Raw genomic sequence first — 23,122 nt, 5'->3', positions numbered from 1 at the left:
ACATTTCAAATGTACAACATAAAATATTAGATTGGAGTATGCAGTAAGTGAAAAATAATCAGTGAAAAGATACTTACAGATTTTATGATAGCAGTATTTTAATCAAATGAAGAGTTAGTGAGAGCACAAAGACTCTAAAAGGCAGAGGTGCCTTCTTGGAACACCAGTACTTGATCATGTCCACAGCTGTACTAGTAATTGTACCACCTACTATTCAGGGATTAAAGTTCACTTAAATTTATCAGCTTATCAAAGTACACAAAATTAACTGCGTATATACATAACTAAGGAAACTGACAACATCCAATATGGCTATAAATTCAACTACACTGTATTTTGGAATATAGATACTACTTTGGGAGTGAGTACATGCTGACTGGACCCTACTGTCACAACAGCCCAATGTAGTTGCAACGCACAGGGACAATTCCACCAGAAAGAAATTTTCAGAGTGAGTTATGTCCACATTTTGAGGCACGATATCACTTGTTCTCTTCAGTCAACAATTTTAGAGTTAAAAAGCTCTAACTATTTTCTGGGCAGACAGAGGAGAAATTAAGGGAAGAAGAATAAAAAAGTTTTGTAGAACTTACTCCTAATTTAACTCTAGAAAAAAGATTAACTAATACAGTAACGTTAAAGAAAAAAATCATCACTTTGTAATTCTACTATACAGTTTTCTTCTTTAGCTCAAATCAGCACCTACTTGACATCTGTAACATCGCTTGGGCACCACGTGGGAGCAACCACAATATGTCCCTGTATATCCTTTCTTGCCTCTTAAACAGTGAGTGCCAAAACCAACCCTCTGTTCCAGCTAACAAATCTCTTAGGCGTAAGCCCCCACCTACATGTGCCCTTGTCACAGCTGGAAACTCTTTACTCATATAACCAGGAGAGTGCATATGCTCATGACAATGCACTACAATGAAGCATGGGACTATCAGTGCTAATGGATCAACTTGATATTCCACATAAAACAAACATCCCATCTTTAAATGTGTTCAATATCTCAGTCTTGTTTTGTTGTTATATATGTGCTAAAACATGACACTAGAATATGCTCTCTTTCACTTTTTCCAGTGCAGTTCTTGATGAAAACTTGTGACCTTTCTCTTAGCCCTACTGCATGTCAGACCTACTCAAAATAAATCTGCTGATTTCAGCTACAACATTAAACATTTATGCTTTTCTGTCATTTGTTGTGCTGGTTTTGGCTGGGAAAAAGTTCATTTTCTGCAAGTAGCTAGTATGGACCATTTTGGATTGTGCTGGTAACAGTGTTGGTAATACAGCTATGTTTTCATTTTTGCTGAGCAGCACTTACATAGAGTTTTAAAGCTCTCTTTTTCCCTAAAAATGTGCAGAATATAGCTCCAAACCCTGTACTACTTCTAATTCAGCTCTGCTGTCTGTATTGCTTCTAAAGTTCCATGAACAGGTGGGATTATCCAGGTATAAACAAGTATGGGCAATGAATACAAAATTCTAAATAATTATGATGTTATTACATAGAAACAAAAATAACACTTTTATACATGTCAGTTTTGAGTTGGGAAAGAAAAAAGAGTCTCTGTCTGCCACCTGAGCAAATCTGAGACAGTAGACCTGAAACAATGTTATTGATTATGTCACTTTAGACAATGCAGTCATTTAAATAGGTTCTTCTTCCCAGAATCAAAAATTTTTCATCCATCTACTCTGTCAAGACATGACCCACCATCTTCTCAGCACAGGTGCTTATTCTAACAAATTATATGCTGATTTTGAACTATATTATTATATCATATCCTCATAAACAATTCATCTTTTTAGTGTAATGTGCCTAACACCCTCTGGATTTCAGGTAAGATGTACAAAATTATTTACACACATAGAAAGACTTACAAAAAACCAACACTATGAATGGTACACCTCCTTCCATTAAATTGTACCGTGAGCTGCACAACCAATCTGACTTCTGTAAAACTTCAGAGGCCCTATTTTCAGTTTTTCTAAGGCTGATGCTTTGTGTTTTTATTTACATTTTTTCAGGTTGTCAAAAACATACAAGAGAGCCCAGATCTTCCAACAAGTGGCATTAAAATCCAAGATGTGGCTGTTAAGCAGAACTCTATAATTCTGTTTGGTGGTCACCACTGCCTGTTATATATTGCAACTCCATAAACTGGTTTTGTATTCTGAGATACTGCCAAGTGCCAACTGAGCCTCAGCTCAGACCTGGATTCTGAAGGCAGGCTATGCTTCTCTGGCTCTGGCATGTAACTGGGCTCCCAAAACCACACTGAAAATACAATTCAAGGTTTCTAGTTTTGTGCTTCAATAGACCAAGCTTCTACCTGAAGGGCAGGATTAGGAATGGGCACAGGGGTCATTTTATGCCTCAGAGCAGGAGCCGATTTTGGCCTTGGTCTTTTAATCTCTGGCTCTTCAACTCTTTGAAAGCCAATGTCATCTTCACAGGATTTCCTTGAAGACAAATGAGTGCAGTCAATTCCCTCCTCCCGATAATAATGCCCAGCATTCCTGCTGTGCCCCTTGAGAGTAGCTGAGTCCTGTTTAAGTGCCAAGGAAACTGGAGCTTGGGCAGTGGCTGGGCTGGTGGGTGGTGATCCAGTTGTAACTGTAGACTCTGATGCAGAGCTTGCCTGCTGTTTATGTTTAAATTTGATAGAGTCACTTCTCTTAGGAGGAGTTGGAGGAGTTGAAGCCACTTCAGCTTTTGATGGTTGAGGAGAATGGCCTGCCACCTGATTAGGGGAGAGGTACTCCAGCTTGGGAGGAGTTGGTGGCCTTTTGAAAGTATCAGGGTCAAAGATAGATTTTCTTTGTTTTGGTTTTTTGTACACAGAGAACTTTTCTGTTTCTGTTGCTGAGATATTAACCATGACTTTTGGCCAGGTACCACCACTATGCTTAGTTCCATGTCCTTTGTCAAATGCTGTCTCAACCATCATACAGTCAGCTCCTGTAGGTTCATAAGGCAGTCTCCTGCTGTTCAAGTCAACAGCTCCATAGCCTTGGTCCCCATATGTCTCTGGGCTGAAGGAGCTGAGACTTTGTTCTGAATTACTATGGCAACTGTGCACTGTGTTCCTCCGAGAGTCTACTCGTAATGTGTTATTAGGGAAAGGTTTGTGATCACAGAACGAAGCGCTGCCCTGATCACTCTGGTCCTTCTTGCCATCCATGATGTCTGGATTGAAAATGTCAGTCTGGGTTGAGCTGTTGAGCTTCAGATTTCTTTTGTTTTGGGTTTGTATCTCTGATGCATGAACCCTACAGTTTGATATTTTTTCTGAATCCTTCAAATTTTCAAATATATTTTGACCGCTCCAAGATGAACTCTGAGGGAAAACCTAAAACAAAAAACATGAGTCATCACTTTATTATTGTGGTTGATTTCTGTTTAGTATGAGTCATATCCTAACCTCCTTGATTTACCTATACTTGAATATACACTAAGACATGTATAGACACAGTTGGGAAAGGTTTAATAATGTCTTACAATTCAAAGCACAGAACTTCAGATAAAATGAAGTTAGAAACCTTTTGTAACTTTTTCAGAACAATTCCAAAAGGACTACTTCACATGGCAGCAGAAGTACTGACTGAAAGTGAAGGGACCTGCATTCTACTTCTATCTCTGATAAGTGATGATAATAAGACATCTTTCACTGCCCATTTACTTTCAAACATTTCATCTTTTTACTTTCTTAAAACCTCAAACTCCCTACATCTGAAATTATCACTCTCAAAGGCCATGTGACAGGCCCAGCATAACAGGATTCTAAATGCAATAAGCAAAACAGAATAATACTTCTACAGAAATAAGCCTGAAAAAGAAAGCCTTGTACTTAATCTTCATGATAGCTTAAGTTCAATTTTCTGCACAACTCTCTCCTAAGTAAAAGTTAACATTCTTTAGCCAAGATGCAATTTATCTTTGATGCACAAAAACACTGCAGCTTTGAAGTAAAAACCAAGAAGTAGCAAGCAATTGGGGTAGCAGTCATTTCATGTGACCAGCAAACAAATGGGAAAGAAGATTAAGTTAGTCTCATTTCCTACTAGATGCCACAAGAGCCTTACTTTGGAAATAAACTGTTGAGTGACTGTACCACCAGTGAAATGCATCCAGGTGGTCTTATTTTTACCAGAGACTTTCCCATGTTGATGCATTCTTTTTTTTTCATATACTCTTCCCTGAACAACTAAAGTAATTCCGTATAAGTTCAAGAAAATTCTGCAAATTTAGCTTCTCCTACTCACCTTCATCAGTGACAGGGTAAGGGAATCCCTACAGTTCCGTAGCAAAGCTTCACATTCAGTAAGTGACTTATTATCTAGTGCAATGCCATTGATCTAAACACAAAGAAACCCAACAACAGACATCTGTAAATCAAAGGTAACAGGTGGGCAGGATCTCAACATAAAATATCTCTGAGACAGGGAAAACACTAGTTTTACATGTTTACCTGACTTAAGTCTGGTTGACCTCTTTTCCACTTCCTAAATGAGTGGAGAATGGTAAACTCGTAACTACAATTTGCTATTCCTCCCAGGGACATGGTGTAACAACACTTGTTCACTGCACCAGCCCCTGTGCAGTTGTACACCGACCGTAACCACCTCACGTTTCACTGGGAATTAATAAATCTCACCGGTCAGTTAAGGCTGCAAATGCACAAAGGGACAGATTTCCTCCCCAGGACAGATGACATCTGTGATAGCAAAATTTAGAAGACAAGAAACCTTTCATCCAATCAAGGGATGCCTTTTTTGGAACTGACCTCTCCTAGACAATATAACAATCGCGAATATCATTCATTACATATAAGCCAAGAGTGAAGAGTTAGTGCTTCTGTCAAAAGCTGTCATATGAACTAAACACAACAGATAACCTGTTATTAACAGATTATGTTAATAACTCAGCATACAAAACCATTAATTTAGAATAAATATTTAGTGAATTTACAAAAAGGGTTTAATATTGCAAAAGTAAAAAATTGATCAGAATGTTTAGCATTTTAAAGATTAGCATCAATGATAACATTTCAAAATAACATAGAAATAAGAAAAGGTAAATGCATTCTTAAGACTTACAGCAATTATTCTATCTCCCACAGTAAGGGAACCCTCTTTGGCAGCTGGGCTTCCAGGCACAACAGCAGCAACAAATACTCCATTTTCTAGACTGACCCCACTATCTGAAAATCACAAAGAAGAATTTACTCCTGCGATTCAAATATCTTGCTCACATGGCACATCTAACCTGCCTGCACAAGAAATAAATACGACTACCAAATCACCTGAATTTCAATTTCTGAAAACCCTTTTAAAGAAATAATAACACAGAGGGGGAAAGCAGGGATTTTGAATATCCCAAAATTTAATATAATCAAATGGGTGACTGGGTTTAACAGTCCTGTTTACACTCCCAGCAACACTCCAAACAGGCAGCTAACTAGAACGAAATATTAAAAACCTAAACCCACCAAAGAACAAAAAGAAAAGCTATGCTTACAGAATAAAGCTATCTTTAATAATAGCATTCTTAGTTTGTTAAAAAAACCCATAAAATAATGAAATCCCTATCTAGGAGGCCATAACAGTTTAAGTGGGATTTAAGCAAAGGCTTTGAGACCATGTACCTTTATGTCAAGCCATTTCTGGTTCAACAAACACATATCATGTTTGTTGAACAATCCTTTACAGTCGTTACCTTTATGTCCAGAAACATTGATGTGAAGAGGTGTTATCACTCGCCCACCTAATGACTTCCTTCTTCGAACCACCATATTAATAACACCTCCTCCATTCAGAACAGCTTTTATAACTTGCTTTTTATCCTTATTAGTAAGATCCACATCATTTATCTTCAGCAACCAATCATTCACTCTGGTAGATAAAAATAAGCAGGTCAGTGTTGTAAGCACACTTTGCAGGACACAGCACATGAAAAACATTCCATGAAAAAACATGTAATAGAGCTGATCTCAATAAACTAATCCTTCCTTATCTGGAGTTCTCCATTCCTGAAAAAGCATTAAGCAGCAGCCAAATGAAAACCAGGACTTCTAGTCTGCACTTCACTTGGAACTGTATATCCTCAAATCACTAATGACTACTTCTTATTTAAAAGCAGCTCTGTGGACTGAGGCCAGTTACTAAAAACCTTCTATCAACACTAAGAACAGGAGATGGTTTTAAATGAGTCCTTGCTCTACTCTCCTTTCTTCTAGCTCTCCCTCAATTATTTATTCTCATGTCTTTCCCAAAATTTAAATAAATAGATCTAAGTTTGAGGACATAATAAAGGAGTAAGTGGGACACAGTGAAACAAAAGAACATTTCAAATTCTGTTGAGTTTTAAGTGCTGAGTCAAACAGTGTTTAATTCCTGTAATGCTTTTAGGCACTGGTCTTCTCAGTGTGATTTCCCAACCAACAAGAACAATATACACATGATCAGTGATGAAAAAAAGAACTTAAAAAAATGGGAAATACTGAAGACAATTTACAATATGCTCATATTTAGTTTATTATGACCAACAAAAGACAGGTATCTTCCCAAGTCAAATCCCACCTTAACCGACCATCAGCAATGCTTCCTTTGTCTACTTTGGTAACGAAGATCCCACAGTCTCCAGGGAGGTATGGCTCGTTCACACCTTCTGCCACATCAAAACCAAGTGCTTTCAAGTCCATGTCATCCTAATAAACATTAACAAGTGATTCAACTGCACTGGCAAATATTGTTAGTTAGCAAGAGGCATTACTGCATGTTTGCACTATGCGTTTGTATTTACAGGGTTCCTGTACTAGGCAAGGTTTTATTTTTTGTACATAAATATATAAGCTCCCAATTCCATTAGTTATTAGGCATTCTCTGGCATCAGAATGATCCTTCTTTCTCAGATTAAGTTTGAAATAATACAGAAGAGGAATTTCACCCAAGAGGAACAGAAAAACAGAAGAGCATGTGAGAAAGCATGTTCAGACTCATATAACCTGCTTTAAGGTTGATGACAGTTGTGTAATGAGAGAATAAGGACATGTTCCCCAAGAATGGGCACTACTTAGGGGAAAAAAACAATCGCAAAGGTAAGGAAACAGCAGTGTCTTAGTGATGAACTCTGACAGACCTCTGCTTTGATATGGCTACAGACCAGAAGTAAACAGAAAAGCAAGCTCTAAATTAAGGGAGACCATTTCTAAATACAGATTTAGAGGTGATATTCTACCAAGCCTGACCCAAAACAGATCATCCTTGATATGAAAGGCAATAAACATCTTTAACAGATCAGTCATTGAACCAAACAGGGAAATTTTAATGTAATGTTTGCTTTAGTAAACAGTAAAGTCACTGTAAGAAACAAAACTGGTCAAAATAAATCGGGACCAACTGACCACAAACTGATTTATAATTGCTGTTTTCAATGTTAAATAACACACTTCTAAATATTACAGAACTCTGCTTGAAATCTAATGGACCAACCATCCCAGTGTACTGAAGGGTGATAACACCTGAAATTTAAAATCTAAAATGAAAAAAACTAAGTAGAGCTTAAATCAGATGTGTAAGCACGGTTCAGCTAATCCCCTCAAAATCAGAAGAGTATAAAGTCTTCAGGGAGTGCAAAAGACGCCTGATAAAAGCTGAAGATAAAGCATGTGAAAATACGAATATTTACCAGAAAATAAATTGAGCTAAATTTCACAAAAATATACTAAAATCTTTATGATTCTTCCAAATGTTCTATATAAGAAAAAAATTTCATAGGGAAGAACATGAGGCTGCCATAAAATAAAGATCAAGTAGAGATTACAATATCATTGTATAGCATCAGAGCTGAAAAGTGAATATTATTTCTCTCAGTTTTGAGCTGAATGATTATGTAGAACCTAAGCTTAAGCAGACAAGTGAAGTTTAAGCAAAAATAAAAGGATTGAAATGTATTCAACACCATGATCTTGATCCTGGAATTCAACCGCTGGTAGGTCAGCAAGGATTTTTCCATATATCTAATCAAGGTTGGTATGATGTTATTATTATTGTAATTTGGCAGCAGCAAGTGTTTAGAAAAGGGAAACACATTCTAAGTAACTAAATATAAAGGGAATTGAATGCACATGAATGGAAAATTCATCAGACTGCAATGTTGTTTACCACTAGTACATCATATACTGGACTTTCTAACTAATTTTATAGACAATGCAAAAGACAAATTATTAGTTATCAGTTAAAACAGAGAAGATGGCAAGGCATGAAGTTTGATGATGGAGCTGGGAAAGGATGAAAAAGCATGGTGAAAGGGGAATTATCCCCAAAGGAATTTCCAGACAGTGGTTTTGATGGATCAGCACTGGTACCCAGTTCATACTGACTTTTCAATATATATTTCAAAGTATAATAATACTAAATATTATTTTTAGCGTTAAAAAAGGAATAGATTAGTGATTTTGTTGGGATGCACTGTCAGAATACAGACAGATTGGAAGAGCATAAAAAAGGATGACCTCAAATATTGCAGTAAAATAAAAGGGATTTAATTTGATAGCATTTAATAACAAACTTTGCCATTCAGGAATGACAAAGAAATTGTGGTATACACAGAAGGTGTTATATATTAAACAGAATCTGGAAGACTATCTGTGTGTTCTATGTGTTCAAAAAAGTTACTATTGACAATGTGATGTGCCAGCCAAAAACTTCAAATAGATTATCATACAAGACTTGCATACAAAGCAGAAAATAAAAAATCCAGATTAAAAAGAAAAAAATGAAATTACGTGGAGATAAGTATTACTGGGATAATTAAAGGAGCTAGAGGTTATCTGGAAAGCTAAACATAAGAACTTTATTTAATATGCCAAAATGGAAAAGGGATATAACTTCCTTTACAGACAAGCAAGAGACTGGCAACTCGTTTCATCCCAGATTTTCCAGCTGAAGGGTGATGTCGCCCTAAAATATATGTTAACCTTGAATAAATACTTTTAATACTTTAAAATTTCTAACCAACGCATCTGAGTCAAAGTAGGAGAAATAACTTAATGTAAAAGCTTAACTATTTTATGCATAGATTTTAAATGATGTTGCAAGTAGGAGAAGAAGACTGGCCTCTCTAATGTCACTGTTTCCATCACAATTTAAGGTTTGTCTGCCTTAGCACTGCCATGCCTGCAATGAATCACAAACTTAAAAACCACTAGACTACATGAACCTGGGTACCCTGCAAGATTAGATATAGGAACTATTTTTATTTATAATGCATATGAGGAAAAATATAAAACTTGTATATAACAGCTTAGTTTTGCCAACTACTTTCATTTAGCTGTTACTGCACTTGCTGCCTACATGTGTGCCTACATGTGTGCCTACATGTGTGCCTACATGTGTGCCTACATGGCTCCTCACACAGCAACAACAAAGAACTAACAAGACCTAAATCATATTTTTAATCATACCTAGTACACAAAGACTATAATTGGCTTCAGAGCTATTCAATACACAAGACATGCACTTTATGTTTTTTACTTACTCTGTCTTTTTCAAATTCTACCACTTCTGTTTCCCATTCCAGTGAATCTGTGTCTATGGCTGAGTCATGGGAACTATGGGCCATCAATTGACGAAATCTGGCCTCCTTTTCCAACTGATTCTCCATCTTCTCCCTAGGCAAAGAAAATAAATGCTTATAGACACCAACCACCCCCTTTTAAATTGAAAAATAATGTTATTGACCTCATATTTGGGTTTCCAAATCAAAAATCCAAGCTGTGTCAAAAATTTCCCCCATGCTTCTGTCTTTCAGATATTCTTAGTCTGGTATCAAATTGACTTTCCATTTCTATATATTGTCCTAATATAGCCTTACATATTTTGCAATATTTTTACATGACTCCAATGCACATCTAAGTTTTTAATTTCTCCCAAAATGCATTTAATTTACCCTCAGATGAGCTGCATCCCTATGCTCTGGACAAGTGGGGCATGACAAATAACGACAGCAAAACCTCTTCCACAACCTAATGACATATGATGTACACCTTGCATTCATAAACCAGTGATAATACAGTTGGGAGGAACTAATTGGAAGTTAATCTCACTTCGGTGAAAGAATCCCATGTTGCTTAAGTGTATCTCCACAGTACAAAGCCTAGACTATGCATTTCATTAATAAGATAAAAAGGTTAAGATAGTGAAACTCAGGGTCCTGCCCACCATAATAATTTCAATGATAACTACAAATATAGGCAATTCTTCCACATACAGTTACATGACCTGCTGCCTAGAGCTGTAACGACATGTTGTTCACTTACAAACACAGGTAACAAACCAAAGACTGTATCACAAACTTTCATGCAGTTTGATCCCTTCTCTAACATACTTCAGTTCCTTCAGTTCACGAACAGCATCATTTTTCTGCTTTCTCATGTCATCCAGATTGCGAAGAGCTTCAGCCAAGTCACTCACAGCTCGGTCTCTCTCCCTCCTTAAGTTGTCACACAAAGTTCTTCAAAAGAAAAGAAGTTGCAATTCAGTTACTTAAAACCCTATCAAAGTAACAAACTGGTTTAGCCACATTGTACAGTTAATGTAAAATTTAAAAGACCAATTTCAAGAGATATCTCAGTGCAAAATAAAAATGGATAAGGAAGAAAAAAATTATATATGCTAGGTCTTAAGAAAATGCTGGCAAGATAACAGAAACTTTCTTTGTCCCTCTCAGAACTTTATTTCCACTTATCTTCTTTAAACTAGCAGAAAAAAAAAAGTCGTATTTAAGTATTTTCCCTTAGTTCTTTATACATATTTAGTAGTAAATATGTTGGGTATTTTTTGTGAATGTCCCCACAGGTAAAGAATTATTTGCAGGACTATAGCAGGATTAGGCATAGCACACCTAAAAGAACGCACAATTTGTTGTTCCTACACAGCAGTGCTATTATACTCAATGGTCTTTCCTAGAGACATATTATGGTTATGAAAGCCCAGAAAAACACAAGGATCTTGTAAGGTGCCCCCAACTTTTAAAGAAAATCACTCTGTGACATCTAATGTAGAGAAAGTGCTAGAAAAAATCCAGCAAGTCCTTGAATTGCATCAACTGCACACGAAGTGTCACAAAGATCACTCATTGCATCATCTAGCATTTGTTTACCGTATACTTTCCCTTTCTGCAACAATCTTATCCCGCTCTTGAAAGGCCCAATCCCTCCTACACTTGGCTACTTCTGCTTCCTGGACAGCTTCCTTTAGTTCTTGTGACATTGCCTCATATTGCTTCCGAAGCATTTCAATTTCTTTGTTTGCTCTTTCTATGTCTAGGGTAGCAGAATCTTGTATCTAGGAATTAAGAAACACAGGTAAGTATTTTAGGCACAATTTTTAAGTACATATGCACAAACAGCTTTTACTATATGTATGTTGCCTGATGTATTCAATTCTCATGTTTTCATGACAAATGTTCATTTATCTTAGCAGCAACTTTTTGAGGGGGGAAGATAAAACCTGCTGTATTACATTTCATTCAGTAGCGTACAAATTTGTGCAACTACTTGAATAAGAATCCTCACTTCAAAATAGCATCAGTGAATATTTCATGTTTCAGAGGTGACATTTTATGCTTCTCTCTTGTTCTGTTTAGCAGACAGAAAAAACCTTCAAGCATACTTAGGAATCAGATAAACTACTATAAGCAGTTACAACATAGATTTCCTGCATTAACACCTGTTATTTACCCTGGCACAACCAGACATATATATTCCTGTAAAGACTGGGGATTCACACAGGTCCCTTAATTCCAAAACAAAGCAATAGAATTCAAAGAAAATTTTGATTTAATGTTTCTTGTTTTGGATAAGAATTACTTTATTCTTAAATTAACTTGCACCTTTAAAATTCTCTATTTTGAACAACAGAGATGGTGACAACAGTAAGACAAGTACACAGAGAAAACCCCAAGCTTGCAGCACAATAATACAAGCCAACTACAAGAGTACAGCCCACCACAACCATTGGAGGCTGTGGGCTTGCAAACAACTGTGTGTGGTTAATTTCAAGAATCATAAATAAAACTAATCTCACTAGATTTATAATTTCATTAAAAACTAAACTTTTGTTATCTATATTTACAAACAGAAACCTAGTATTTACAAACAGAAACTCAATATGAAGCACAAATGTACCTTTTTCAAACAAAAAGTGCTATCATGATGTCTTGAAGACCATACATGCATTCACACGTAGGTATTTTAGAGCGACTTGAGAAGAAGGGGGAAGACTCCCAATGTGTCCAGACCTTTAGCTAATCTCTCTCAAATTACTGACCCCTTGAAACTAAGAAAGAAAAAGGCATCAGTGAAGACTTGCAATACCTGACGAGCTTGATAATATTCCCTTAGTAGGTGGTCTCTCTGGATGATAGCTTCTGTTCTCTCTTTTCTGGCAACATCTCTTTCTTCCTTCACTGTCTCTATATCCTTGCAAGCCTGGTCAAGTTCCTTCTGGGCCTCAGCTTTGTCCTTCACTTCATGACAGTATTTTTCCAGTAACTCATTCCTCTCACAAATCGCTCGATCTCTTTCCACTAGAGCTGAGTTCAGTTCCTAAAACAAGACCCATTGTTTGCAGTAGGTTAAGTTCAAAAAGAAATAGTTCATCTTTCCAACTGGATACACATGTCGTGACACCTTAAAAGCATAGAGAGTTTACCACTCACATTCTGAAAAATGGGAGCAGATCACATTACATACAAGTAAGTACTAGCAAAGAATATTAAATGTGGTACTAAAGATATCACACCATCACATTAGCACAGTGCTATGTCAAAAGTAAGCAAGATTCTGGGTGCACTCACGGTTTTAAGGAACCTAAAGGTAATTAAGGAAGGTAATTAACCAGACAGATTTGGTGTTCTAAAAAAAGGCTTTAAATGTGGCAAAGGGTAAGAATATATTGCAAATATTTTTATGCAACTGCCTCAATTTTACAGGACTGAAATAATTTCGACAACCCAGTTACATAAGCACCTTATAGCTTCCTCATAAGTTTTAAAGGCACATCAAGTTATATGCCATTAAGATACTAATGTGCTACAGAATAATCAAAGGTAAAATGGCAATATTAATCAAGCAGAATAACAGTACATTTTATTAAATGTGGAATTCAACTGCATTGTCATAAAAAAGATAAGGCAAATGTGGAAGGGTTCTAAAATAGAATCAGTCTTTCTAAAATTGTTTAAACTAGACTCCTATTGGAAGAATGGGGCACTGAAACAATTTAATTTCATGGTACTAAATTTTCAGATGGTTCAGCTCTCTAGAAGCATTAAGTTAATGGCTACAAAGAAGTCAGGCACTCCTAGCTGGAAAATACTGATGTTTTGATCACAAAAGGATCACCAGACAGGTGACTTCCCAAAAGCAAAAGAAGGAAAGGGTACTTGTGTAGAAGACACCATGTCACAAACTGACTTCCATTCTGTTTACCTCTACAGTTTACAAGGAATAAAATTGAGTATTTAAAGCACAGGTGACAATTTCATTTTGCTGTACTAACATAACTGGTTTTGACATATGCATGTAAAGAAGGCTAGTAACACTATTACAGGAGTTCTGCAATGACATTAAGAGTTATTTTTGCTGTAGAGTAACAAACAAGCAGTAGAATTAATTACTCACTCTGTGAACTTTAAACATATAACTGAATGTCAATTACCAGAGCACTCAAGTGTTTTCAACATCAGTAAGACCTTTCCTTGCTCAGTACCTCTGAAGAGAGAAATCTCTGAACTATCTGTTGGTGCAGACAAGTTTTAGCACTGGAAATAGCATTTTGCCCAGTTTAACTGTATTTTGTATAAAATGTGCATTCAAATGTGTGTATAAAACTTACTCAAAAACATTAAGTCTTTCCCACAAGCAGCTGAGATGAAAGTCATCAAGGCAGAGGGAAAGTTCTCAGAAAGCATTTCATTAAACAAGAATTTACAGTTTTTTAAAGTGATTGGAAAAAATACATATTACCACAGTTTCTCCCAGCAGGCTCGATACAAAATATCTGAATAAGAGCAGCCATTGCCTCCAGTGGTCAGTGGTAAAATCTCACCTCTGTCTTTTTCCTATGACATTTACACAAAGTTACAACATGACAGCACAGGGAAATGTATCATTTGGCTTTGAAAAGAACAGCTTCTGTTTGAAAACAGTGGAGTAGTTTGGTTTGAAGAATGATTCTGAATTTGTGAAGAATTTTTATGTTTTAAGGAAATTCTTACACACAAATGTAACATAAGGGCAAAATACAACAGGCCTATTAAACACAGGGGAAAGTTGACTACCACTGAGATTAAACATGACATTTTGAGTATTTGCCAGAGCAAAAGATTATGCCAAACAAAAAGCACCACTGGAGAAAGTAGAGGGGGAAACCTGTAACATCTAATCCCTAGCTTTGAGTGGTTGAATTTGTGAGAACTTAATACAAAACTGTCCATTAAGTTCAAAAATCATGAGCTTTCTTCTATCATTTATAAGTGCCAGAATATTAGTTCATTTTAAAGGTCTATTAACCCATTAAGTTTGGGCATGTGCAATAAAAGCTTAAATGTCTAACTAGGAAATGGACTGACTGACCTCATCAGTAGCTGCTCAGACACAATGCTTAAAAATCAACCTCTTCCGAATTTCAATTGCTTTACAATTTCTTTGAGACACAAAAAATAGCAAACACACTAGGCAAACACAAGCTTCAGGGAAGAAACTACATTCAAAATTCCCTAAATGGATTCAGTGCTGTTTCAACCAGTCAATGAACACTGTAATAAGGCACTTAAAGGTGTTGTACATCACAAGGAAAGTGATGTACACTGCCTTTTTGGAGAGCACCAGACCAAGTATTCACTGACAGGATAATCCTACTTACAGGGGTACATGTTTCAGAATACTATTTCAAGTGAATCAATACACTGATGGATACTTTTTTTTCAATGTTTCAAACACTTTCCTTGACAGAATTAGAAAATCCCTTAGGCGCTGAATGCAACTGCAGCGAGCTATGTGACTACATGACACAGGAACATATCTCCTCACAAGCAGAAGAGTCATGGCTACTGGAAAAGGAAGTGTGAACAGAAAGACAACTCACAGTACTGCTATTTTACGCCTTTTTAAACATTATAGAAGCAGTCATTTCTGCTTTCTGATGGGCCAGCTCTGACAGTGCAGAAAATGCATGTCTCTGCCCTGCCAGCACCATACTCACCAGTCCTGGGCTCTTTCTGTTGCTCACATTCAAACACTCCTTCAAGGCAAGAATACCCGTGTATTTAAAACTTTAATTCTCTGCACTGTAGCAAATTACTCATAGTGCCACAATGACAGATACAACAAATTGGAGCAGAATGACTAATTGTGGCTATTTCCATGAGTATTGCTTATTACCTACCCTGATCCCACTGAAATCAACAGACATTTCTACTGGCTTAAAGGCTTTGATGGAAGTAGAAGAGGTACAAAACATGTATTAAAACCTCACTCACTGTAGAAGCTAAATTACTGAGCTGATAAATACACTGGGTTGAAAAATATGAATTCTTAAAACAAGAATTTAGTTATATTTAAAAGCCTTGGTGCCACATGTCACAATCCACATTATGTCCCTCAAAAATGTATTATTTACTTTAAAAAAAGCTCCAAGACCTCATTATTTGTAAAGGGTATTTTGTTCAGATATAATGCTGCGAAAAGAGTAAAATGAGATTTATAGGCAATGGAATGTCTTTGTATTTGCTTGTATCTGTTTCATGCTAAATTAAGTATTTGTAAACCAAAGAGTCAAGTGAATGCATGTCAGCTGAAATGAAACCAAGCAGGAAATTGTGCTCTGGAAATTGTAACAGCATCATTCTAATATGGTTGTGATATAAGCATTTCAAGAACATGTTGCTGAAAAATACAAAGTTCTGGTTTCACACATTTTAAGGCATGCCTGAATCCTAGAGAAAAATATTCAAAATATTCTTTTTAACTTAAAGGCAGAAAGAGGGCAAATGAACATGCATGTAAGCACAGGCTTTGCATAAGTATTTGAGATGACTGATCATGTACCGTCTTAAGCCACAGTAGACAGTATCCAGTGGTTCCTGCAGAGGTTAGAAGTTAAAAATAATGAATATTTAGAGCTATACAGAGAGCATTACTTGAGAAGGTACAAAAGACTAACACAGCAAAGAAAATGATTTATAGTAAGCAGAACAGAATTAAGTCAAGTGAATACCAAATTTCAACTGGCAGGTATTCAAACATGGATGCTAGATAAATTGATAGTAAAAAGGACTGCCTTAGGAAAATATCATCCCCTTTGCAGTGCATTCCTATTTTCCATTAAGCATTTCTGATTCTAGCATCAACAATGCACACTCATTTCCCTTCCCCAACAGGGAAGAAACAATAGGTTAGTACCTGTCTTAAAGCTTCCATCTCTTCACTGGCCACTCGTTTCTCAGAAGAAGTGTTCTTCAGTTTGGACTCTGCAAGCTCCAGTTCTGTTTGAAGCTTATCTACCTCTTTGATTACTTGATCTCTCTCACTCATTATGAGGCGGTATTCATTGAAAACTGAATCTCTTTCTTCCTTGTATTTTTCTGCATCCTTTGTAGCTTTCAGTTGCATTGTTTTGAACCTTGTCACCTCTGACTGTAATCTCTCCATCTCTCTCTGCAACTCTTTGTTTTGTGCTGTGGCGCTGCTCAGTTCCTGCTGTGCTGATTCAAACCTAAAAACAAGTGGAAACACCACTAAGACACTTGTTACTCACTTTCCTTTTTCATACATTAGGGATTCTGCTAGGTAACCAAATGTATCCTTTGGTAAAACACAACCACAGAGGACTTCGAAAATGTATTCTCTCTGTGCTGCAAAATAATAATTGCTTTAAGAATATTAGTGAACCTTCAGGAATATTAGAGAATCTCTTTAGGGAACTGAAACATAAAAATTATTAGAAACAATTTAATTATTAAAAGTAAATTTATAAAAAAAATATTCTAAAAAGAATAAAAAACATTGTCATTATTTAATAGCACAAGTTTAACTTCATTTACTATTTAGGTCTGCTCATCTTAGAATTCTTTCTCCCACCACACACTCTCAGGCATGTGGGAGGAAGGGAAACAAATGCAGAAACTGGAAAACCAAAACTTCCATATGCCAAAATATGCCACAAGGCTGGTAATGGGTAGGTTAAAAGAGAATAAAAAGTGGGTTTATCATAAAAATGCACACGATGGAGCTAAAACCAGGCAATTCAAAAATTCAAACATTTTTGTTTGTTTTCATCCATAGGTAAAATTAATCCAGTAAAATTAAAATGCATAGTATCTTACAGCTTTATAAAATTACTTTTGACAGTTAATATAGACAAAAATGTATGTATTTTATCACTAGAAAGTACTGAAGTATGGCATGATCAAACAAAGCATATAAAAAGTTTAATTACATTTATAAGCTTTTTGTTTTATATGGACTAAGCATTCTTAAAAGAGGTGAGAATATAATTCCATACACAAATTCATAATTTGGTTTGACAAGAACTTCTCCTGAGAACAGTGTTTTACCACAACTGGGCACTAAGATTGCCTTACTTTTTTTCCCCAGAACTCACAGGTAAATGTCATTAATGAAAACACTGTAATAAATTTGATGGACTTCTAGGGTTATCCAAATTTCAGGTGCCCACAAACCTCTGGCAAACTTTGTTCTCTCTCTCTCACATACACACACACACTCTTCCCCCTATGCAGTATAAAAGTGCAATTTCTTGTCTAATCCAGCATGTTGCCTGACCTTTCCTGAGAGAGAGCTGTAAACCAAATTTCAAATATTCCCTTGAAAACGTCAGTGTTTTCAAAGCATTGCCATAGCTTTACCAAGGCAACTGCCAGTAGTTTCAAAACCATCACCCTGTTCTTTTCACAAAAGTCTTGAGTTTAAGAGGTCATCAGGCAGGTACTACAGAAGATTAACATATTACAACCTGGATTTAGTTTTTCTTTTCAGTACTGTAAGGATGAAGGTAAGAAGAATATACTAGGAGAGAAGAACAAGTACGTATCAGGAAATCTAAGAGACTATGACAAACCACCTCATTGCTATGTGAGAACCCACAGTACTGTTGGAAAGTATTTGGAGGTCAAATCAAGGACAACAACAGGAAGATTCAATCAAGCAGGGAAGAGAACAGATTTAAGGGAATGTTTGCCAAGCAAAAATATATCACCAGTAAGGAACAAGAAAAAAAAAAGGCAGCAGGGTGAGGGGGAAGGAGTCCAGAAACCAACAAAACAACCAAACTACCCAGGGGAAGTGATCAGAGAGAGAAAAGAAAATCTCTTCCATAGAAGAACATTCATATTAAATAGCGATAACTAAAGAAACCTGAAAGGAAAGTTTCATCTGGAACACCTTGATCCAGCCTGACCTTGCATTGTAGGCAATGAGGTCAGGAAACACTGAGGAAATACAGATCCCATTTTCCTAGATGCCTTCACTGCTGTGAATGGGTTGCAAGTAACAGGGTGGGATGGGTCAGTAGCAGTAAGCATGGGACTGTCGTGTTTAAACCAAACACCATGGAGCCACTTGCTCACTCAGAGCCAGAAAACTCATGGGTTGAGATAAAGACAATCTAACAGGAAAAGCGAAAGCCATGCATGCAAGCACAGCAAAACAGGGAATTAATTTTCCACTTCCCATGGGCAGGCAGGTGTTCAGCCATCCCCAGGAGGGCAACTGCTAACTTGGGAGGACAAAACCATCATTCCAAATATTCCCCCTCCTTCCTTCTTCCCTCCACTTTATATGCTGAGCATGATGTTACATGGTCTGGAATATCCCTTTGGTCAGTTGGAGTCAGCTGTCTGGCTGTGTCTCCTCTCAACCTCCCGTGCACCCCCAGTCTCCTCACCAGCGTGACAGTATGAAAAGCAGAAAAGGCCTTGGCCCTGTGTTATTACTGCTCAGTAATAACAAAAACATCTCTGTTATCAACCCCTCATTCAGCACAAATCCAAAACACAGCCTCATACGAGCCACTCTGAAGAAAATAAACTCTAACCCAGCCAAAACCAGCACAGTTGCTCCAGTTTATAAGAAGCAAATAATACTGAGAAGAACCCTAACCAGGACTATCTGCTTTGTCTTCAATGCAATTGCAAACTGCAGGTAGATCTGTCTGAGTACCACAGCCCACATTCAAAATGCAGCAGTGCACGTGTAGGTTAAGATGTAGCACACAGGAATTACCTATTCCAGACACCTGGAAAAGGTTGAAGACTTCTCTGATGTTTTTTTAAGACCAAAGATTAATTCAAAATGAGACCTCAGCTATCATGGGAGTTCCTGCTCTCTTTAAAACCTACTTTGATAGTGTTTACAATGAGCATTAATTAAAAAAAATAGTGCTACAATTTATGACCCATTCATACTCAAATACGAGTTTAAGTTTTTATATTCTGAAAAGTATACACATCTGAAATGCATTTTAATTTTTTTCCAAAGAAATATGGTTTAAGTTACGAAGAAAGGGTATAAAAATAAGACAAATGAAGCTTTATGTAAATACAAATAAATAAGAAACTCAGGCCCAAAGGCAATAACATTTGAATGAATAAAAGACTAATATTTCTGAAGATCAGTTATATTAATTTAGTTGGAACACTGGTTCACAGGAACATGCATATCTTTCATGGAATTCTTAAAACCAGTCTCTGAAAAGTATCAAGCAACACTTTCCTCTCAAGAAGGAGACCTAAATCACAAGGCCATAACAGAAGCATGTTGAGCTTCTGCATGTACCAGCATGTTTGCAGTGTTTCGTGTAGTATATGTCAGGCTTTTCAGCACTTTCAGGAATCCATGGCAGTTTCAATTACATAACTTCATGTGTACACTATTATCTATGCTCAATCTCACCTTTTGGAAACACTGAAAGTCTATGAATGTGGAAAAAACATTTTTTGGCTTTGGTCTGTGGGAGCTGAGTATCACCCCTAACAGTGAATGAAAACATTCCTAACACACCCACAGATGCTCTTTGGAGTCCTTGTGCATACTGATGGTCTTCCTATCCCACATGGTTAACTGTGTAGGCTTGGTATCAAGAAGGAGCAGAGAGACAGGATAAGTGTGGTATGACATAGTGTCTGTGTTGTTTTTTGACACTTGCACCGCTCATGGCAGCATCTTCTCAGTGAAGCAAGACTCCCAAACACCTGTATCCAGTGAACTCTGCTCCCAGCCTGAACCCTGTCTCACAGTCTCTCTCAGTCAGCAATTCTAATATCATGAAAAGTTAACTTAAACTTGAAATCTTCATTTGCCAAACACCTTCTAGAAATTATATTCTCTTATCAACTCACATATATATATATATATATATATGCACACCATGCATTAAGGAGTTTGTTTGGAACGCTAAGTCTGAGGTTTAACAAAACTCTGGTTATATGTGACTCCTGTCTCTACAACTAAGCATAGATATAGCTTGAAAAGCAGAGTATCCCTATCTCTGAGCTAAACAATGGTTAAAATTTCATCATACAATTCCAGTACCTGGGAAATCCTTTTCTCAAGAAAATCCACCATTTCTCCAAACAAACATCCTCATCAACACCTTCTAGGACCTCCCAGAAAATTTTATATAGAAACACATGCTTACTCATCACACCAAGATAACATATACTAGAGAAAAATTTTCGAAAAGAGATTAGAAAGGTATTTGTGACTCCACCGCTATGAAAATAAGATGTGACATTAGAATTGCTAATGACATCACAGAATACCTCAAAGGTATCAAAACTTGATTATACCTCCTGAGAGAGGACGAATATTGCTGCTGAAAATGAATGGCTGTGTCCCTTTGCTTCATTAACATGTCGATCTGTTTCTGCAGACGCCTGTTCTCCTCCTCAGCCTGTTCCAGGCGGCTCAGATCCGTGTTGTGGCTCGCAATCTTCTCGTTGTACCGTTTCCTGAGGGCATCATAATCCTTCTTCACACCCTCCAGTTTGTCCATCGCTGTATCATAAAGTTTATTCAGTATCTCTGATGATCCGTTTTGCTTCATAACCTTAAAAAAGTGCCAGAAACTCCATCAATAACCTTTGGTTTTAATCAGTTCAATAAATATGATTTAAATATATACATAAGAAACAAATCTGCTTTATCACAACTTACAGTGTACAAGTTTATGCAAATCTCTCTCTAATGGTAACTGCTATGGACACCTATTAAACCCATGTTGTTTTCTAAGTATTTGTAGTTTTAACAAAAGGTAATCACTACTTGATGAACAAGATGATAGTGGTAATTTAGGAAATGCCCACGAGGTGGCATTCACGACCACCATGGTTGCCTGTATCCTCTATGAACAAATTAAGTAATTAAAACCCCTAAGAGAATCAAATCTACTCGAAATATATAATACATGCAGGCATATTATTTTAATATTCATACAATATCTCATCTGACAACTACCCATAGATGTTTGTGTTTCAAAAGCTATACATAAAATATGAACAAGAAGAGGAAAAGTCCATTTAAATGTGAATAAAGCCTGACCTGAATCTTAGTTTCAAATTAATTTCCATCAACATAAGAATCCTGTTGCAAATAGCAACACTGACAACAAATGACCAGCAACAACAAAAGAAAGCCCTAATGAGCTTCGGCAAATCTAGTTGTTGTTCATTCTCAAAAGGCAAAAAAAAAATTGCCTGAAATGAAGTCTTATCTTTTTTTATTCCTTTTTTTTTTATTATTATTTTCTTATTTCTGTGCTCTGTTTTTCTGGTTTTGTCTTTTAAATTGAAATCTGGCCCTGATGGAGCACTGGGAAGAAAGAGGAATGCTCTATATAGAGAGGTGCCAGTAATTACATAATGCTAACATTAGCCTACAAAGGTATGTCCCTAACTACCTAAAAATAAAAAGTATTAAAAAAAACTAGAAGGAAAAAGAGACAGAAAACATGAGCTCTATAAAAAGTTGAAACCAAATACAGAGCAGCTATCCTGCACAAATATGCACAAATTGGTTCCTCATCTTCTTTTGTGTCCTACGTTCAGAGTAAGGACCAGTTCCTGAATATGGAAGAACCAGGACGCTTGCAGACTAAAATGAAAGGAGAGCACAAGAGATTGCCTGCTCTTCATTGCCCACTGGTAACAGATAACACCTGTCATTGTTAATAAACCCCATTGCTACAGAGGTAAGAAAAGAGAGACAAAATTATTCAGCTTGACATTGGTCTCCTTTAACTAAGCAGGATATGTAAGAGGAGTGAGTTACTGTTCATGAAGTGGCCCTCAAACAAGACTATACTTTGGCTATTTCCACATACATCCCAATCCTCAGTGGATTCAGCAGCATAACCTGCACAGAGGTGGACCCATGAGTAGCCAGTATGCTTCAGTGAACCATTTCAGATAAGCTAAGCACATGGTAAACTGTAGGCATATATAAAGTGTAAATACATACTGATTTAAACTCACTCAAGGAAGCCATTTTCCTGAACACCACTTCCCAGAGCAGTTTGAGAACAGGTTTGAGAACTAATTATTTGAGAATCCAAACAGAAACAAACCATTTCTTGCTGTCTGAAGCAGATATGGAATGTATTTATGTTGCAAACACACTAAATAATTAAGAAAAGAAGGACTAATAAACAAGAAACTGGATGGAATTCAACATAAACTTGCTAACAGAGATTTGACAGAGGAAGACAGAAACACCAGCACAATAAAGAAGGTCCCCCATTCAAAATCCCAGTCAGAGAAAAAGTAAATAGTCCCAGCTGGTCCAAGGAAGACAGTCGTGGCAACATGAGACTTCCTACGTGAGCAGCAGAAACTTAAGCTGGTCAGCTGCTACACAGCAAATCCATGACAATCCTACACAAAGAGTAATTTGATCAAAAGTTTTTTCTCTCTGAGGCCACCAAGATGTATTTTGTTATGGTCCAACAACGAAACAACACGTCAGAGGGATTAACACAGAGTTAGACTCATTCATACAAGAAGTGACATGGACAAGATAAGACTTTTGGCACC

General features: G+C 36.8%; 1 protein-coding gene across 5 annotated transcripts in view; it reads right to left on the bottom strand.

Annotated features, from left to right (window-relative positions):
- Positions 1-23,122, bottom strand: part of DLG5 (discs large MAGUK scaffold protein 5) — a 106,161-nt gene that overhangs the window by 23,675 nt on the left and 59,364 nt on the right. For all 5 annotated transcript variants that reach the window (XM_027649427.1, XM_027649422.1, XM_027649424.1 and 2 more), the window contains exons 6-16: positions 20,882-21,141; positions 16,476-16,788; positions 12,387-12,617; positions 11,171-11,355; positions 10,397-10,522; positions 9,548-9,680; positions 6,589-6,716; positions 5,726-5,901; positions 5,107-5,210; positions 4,273-4,365; positions 2,340-3,359 (exon numbers count right to left, since the gene is read on the bottom strand). In XM_027649427.1, coding sequence (XP_027505228.1) covers positions 2,340-3,359; positions 4,273-4,365; positions 5,107-5,210; positions 5,726-5,901; positions 6,589-6,716; positions 9,548-9,680; positions 10,397-10,522; positions 11,171-11,355; positions 12,387-12,617; positions 16,476-16,788; positions 20,882-21,141 — 2,769 coding nt within the window. The remainder of the gene's footprint in view (positions 1-2,339; positions 3,360-4,272; positions 4,366-5,106; positions 5,211-5,725; positions 5,902-6,588; positions 6,717-9,547; positions 9,681-10,396; positions 10,523-11,170; positions 11,356-12,386; positions 12,618-16,475; positions 16,789-20,881; positions 21,142-23,122) is intronic.

The sequence above is a fragment of the Corapipo altera genome, unplaced genomic scaffold (assembly GCF_003945725.1).
Source record: "Corapipo altera isolate COAL_440 unplaced genomic scaffold, ASM394572v1 53, whole genome shotgun sequence".
NCBI lineage: Eukaryota > Metazoa > Chordata > Aves > Passeriformes > Pipridae > Corapipo > Corapipo altera.
The sequence above is the reverse complement of the archived record's forward strand: the minus strand, read 5'-3'. Positions and strand labels throughout refer to the sequence as shown.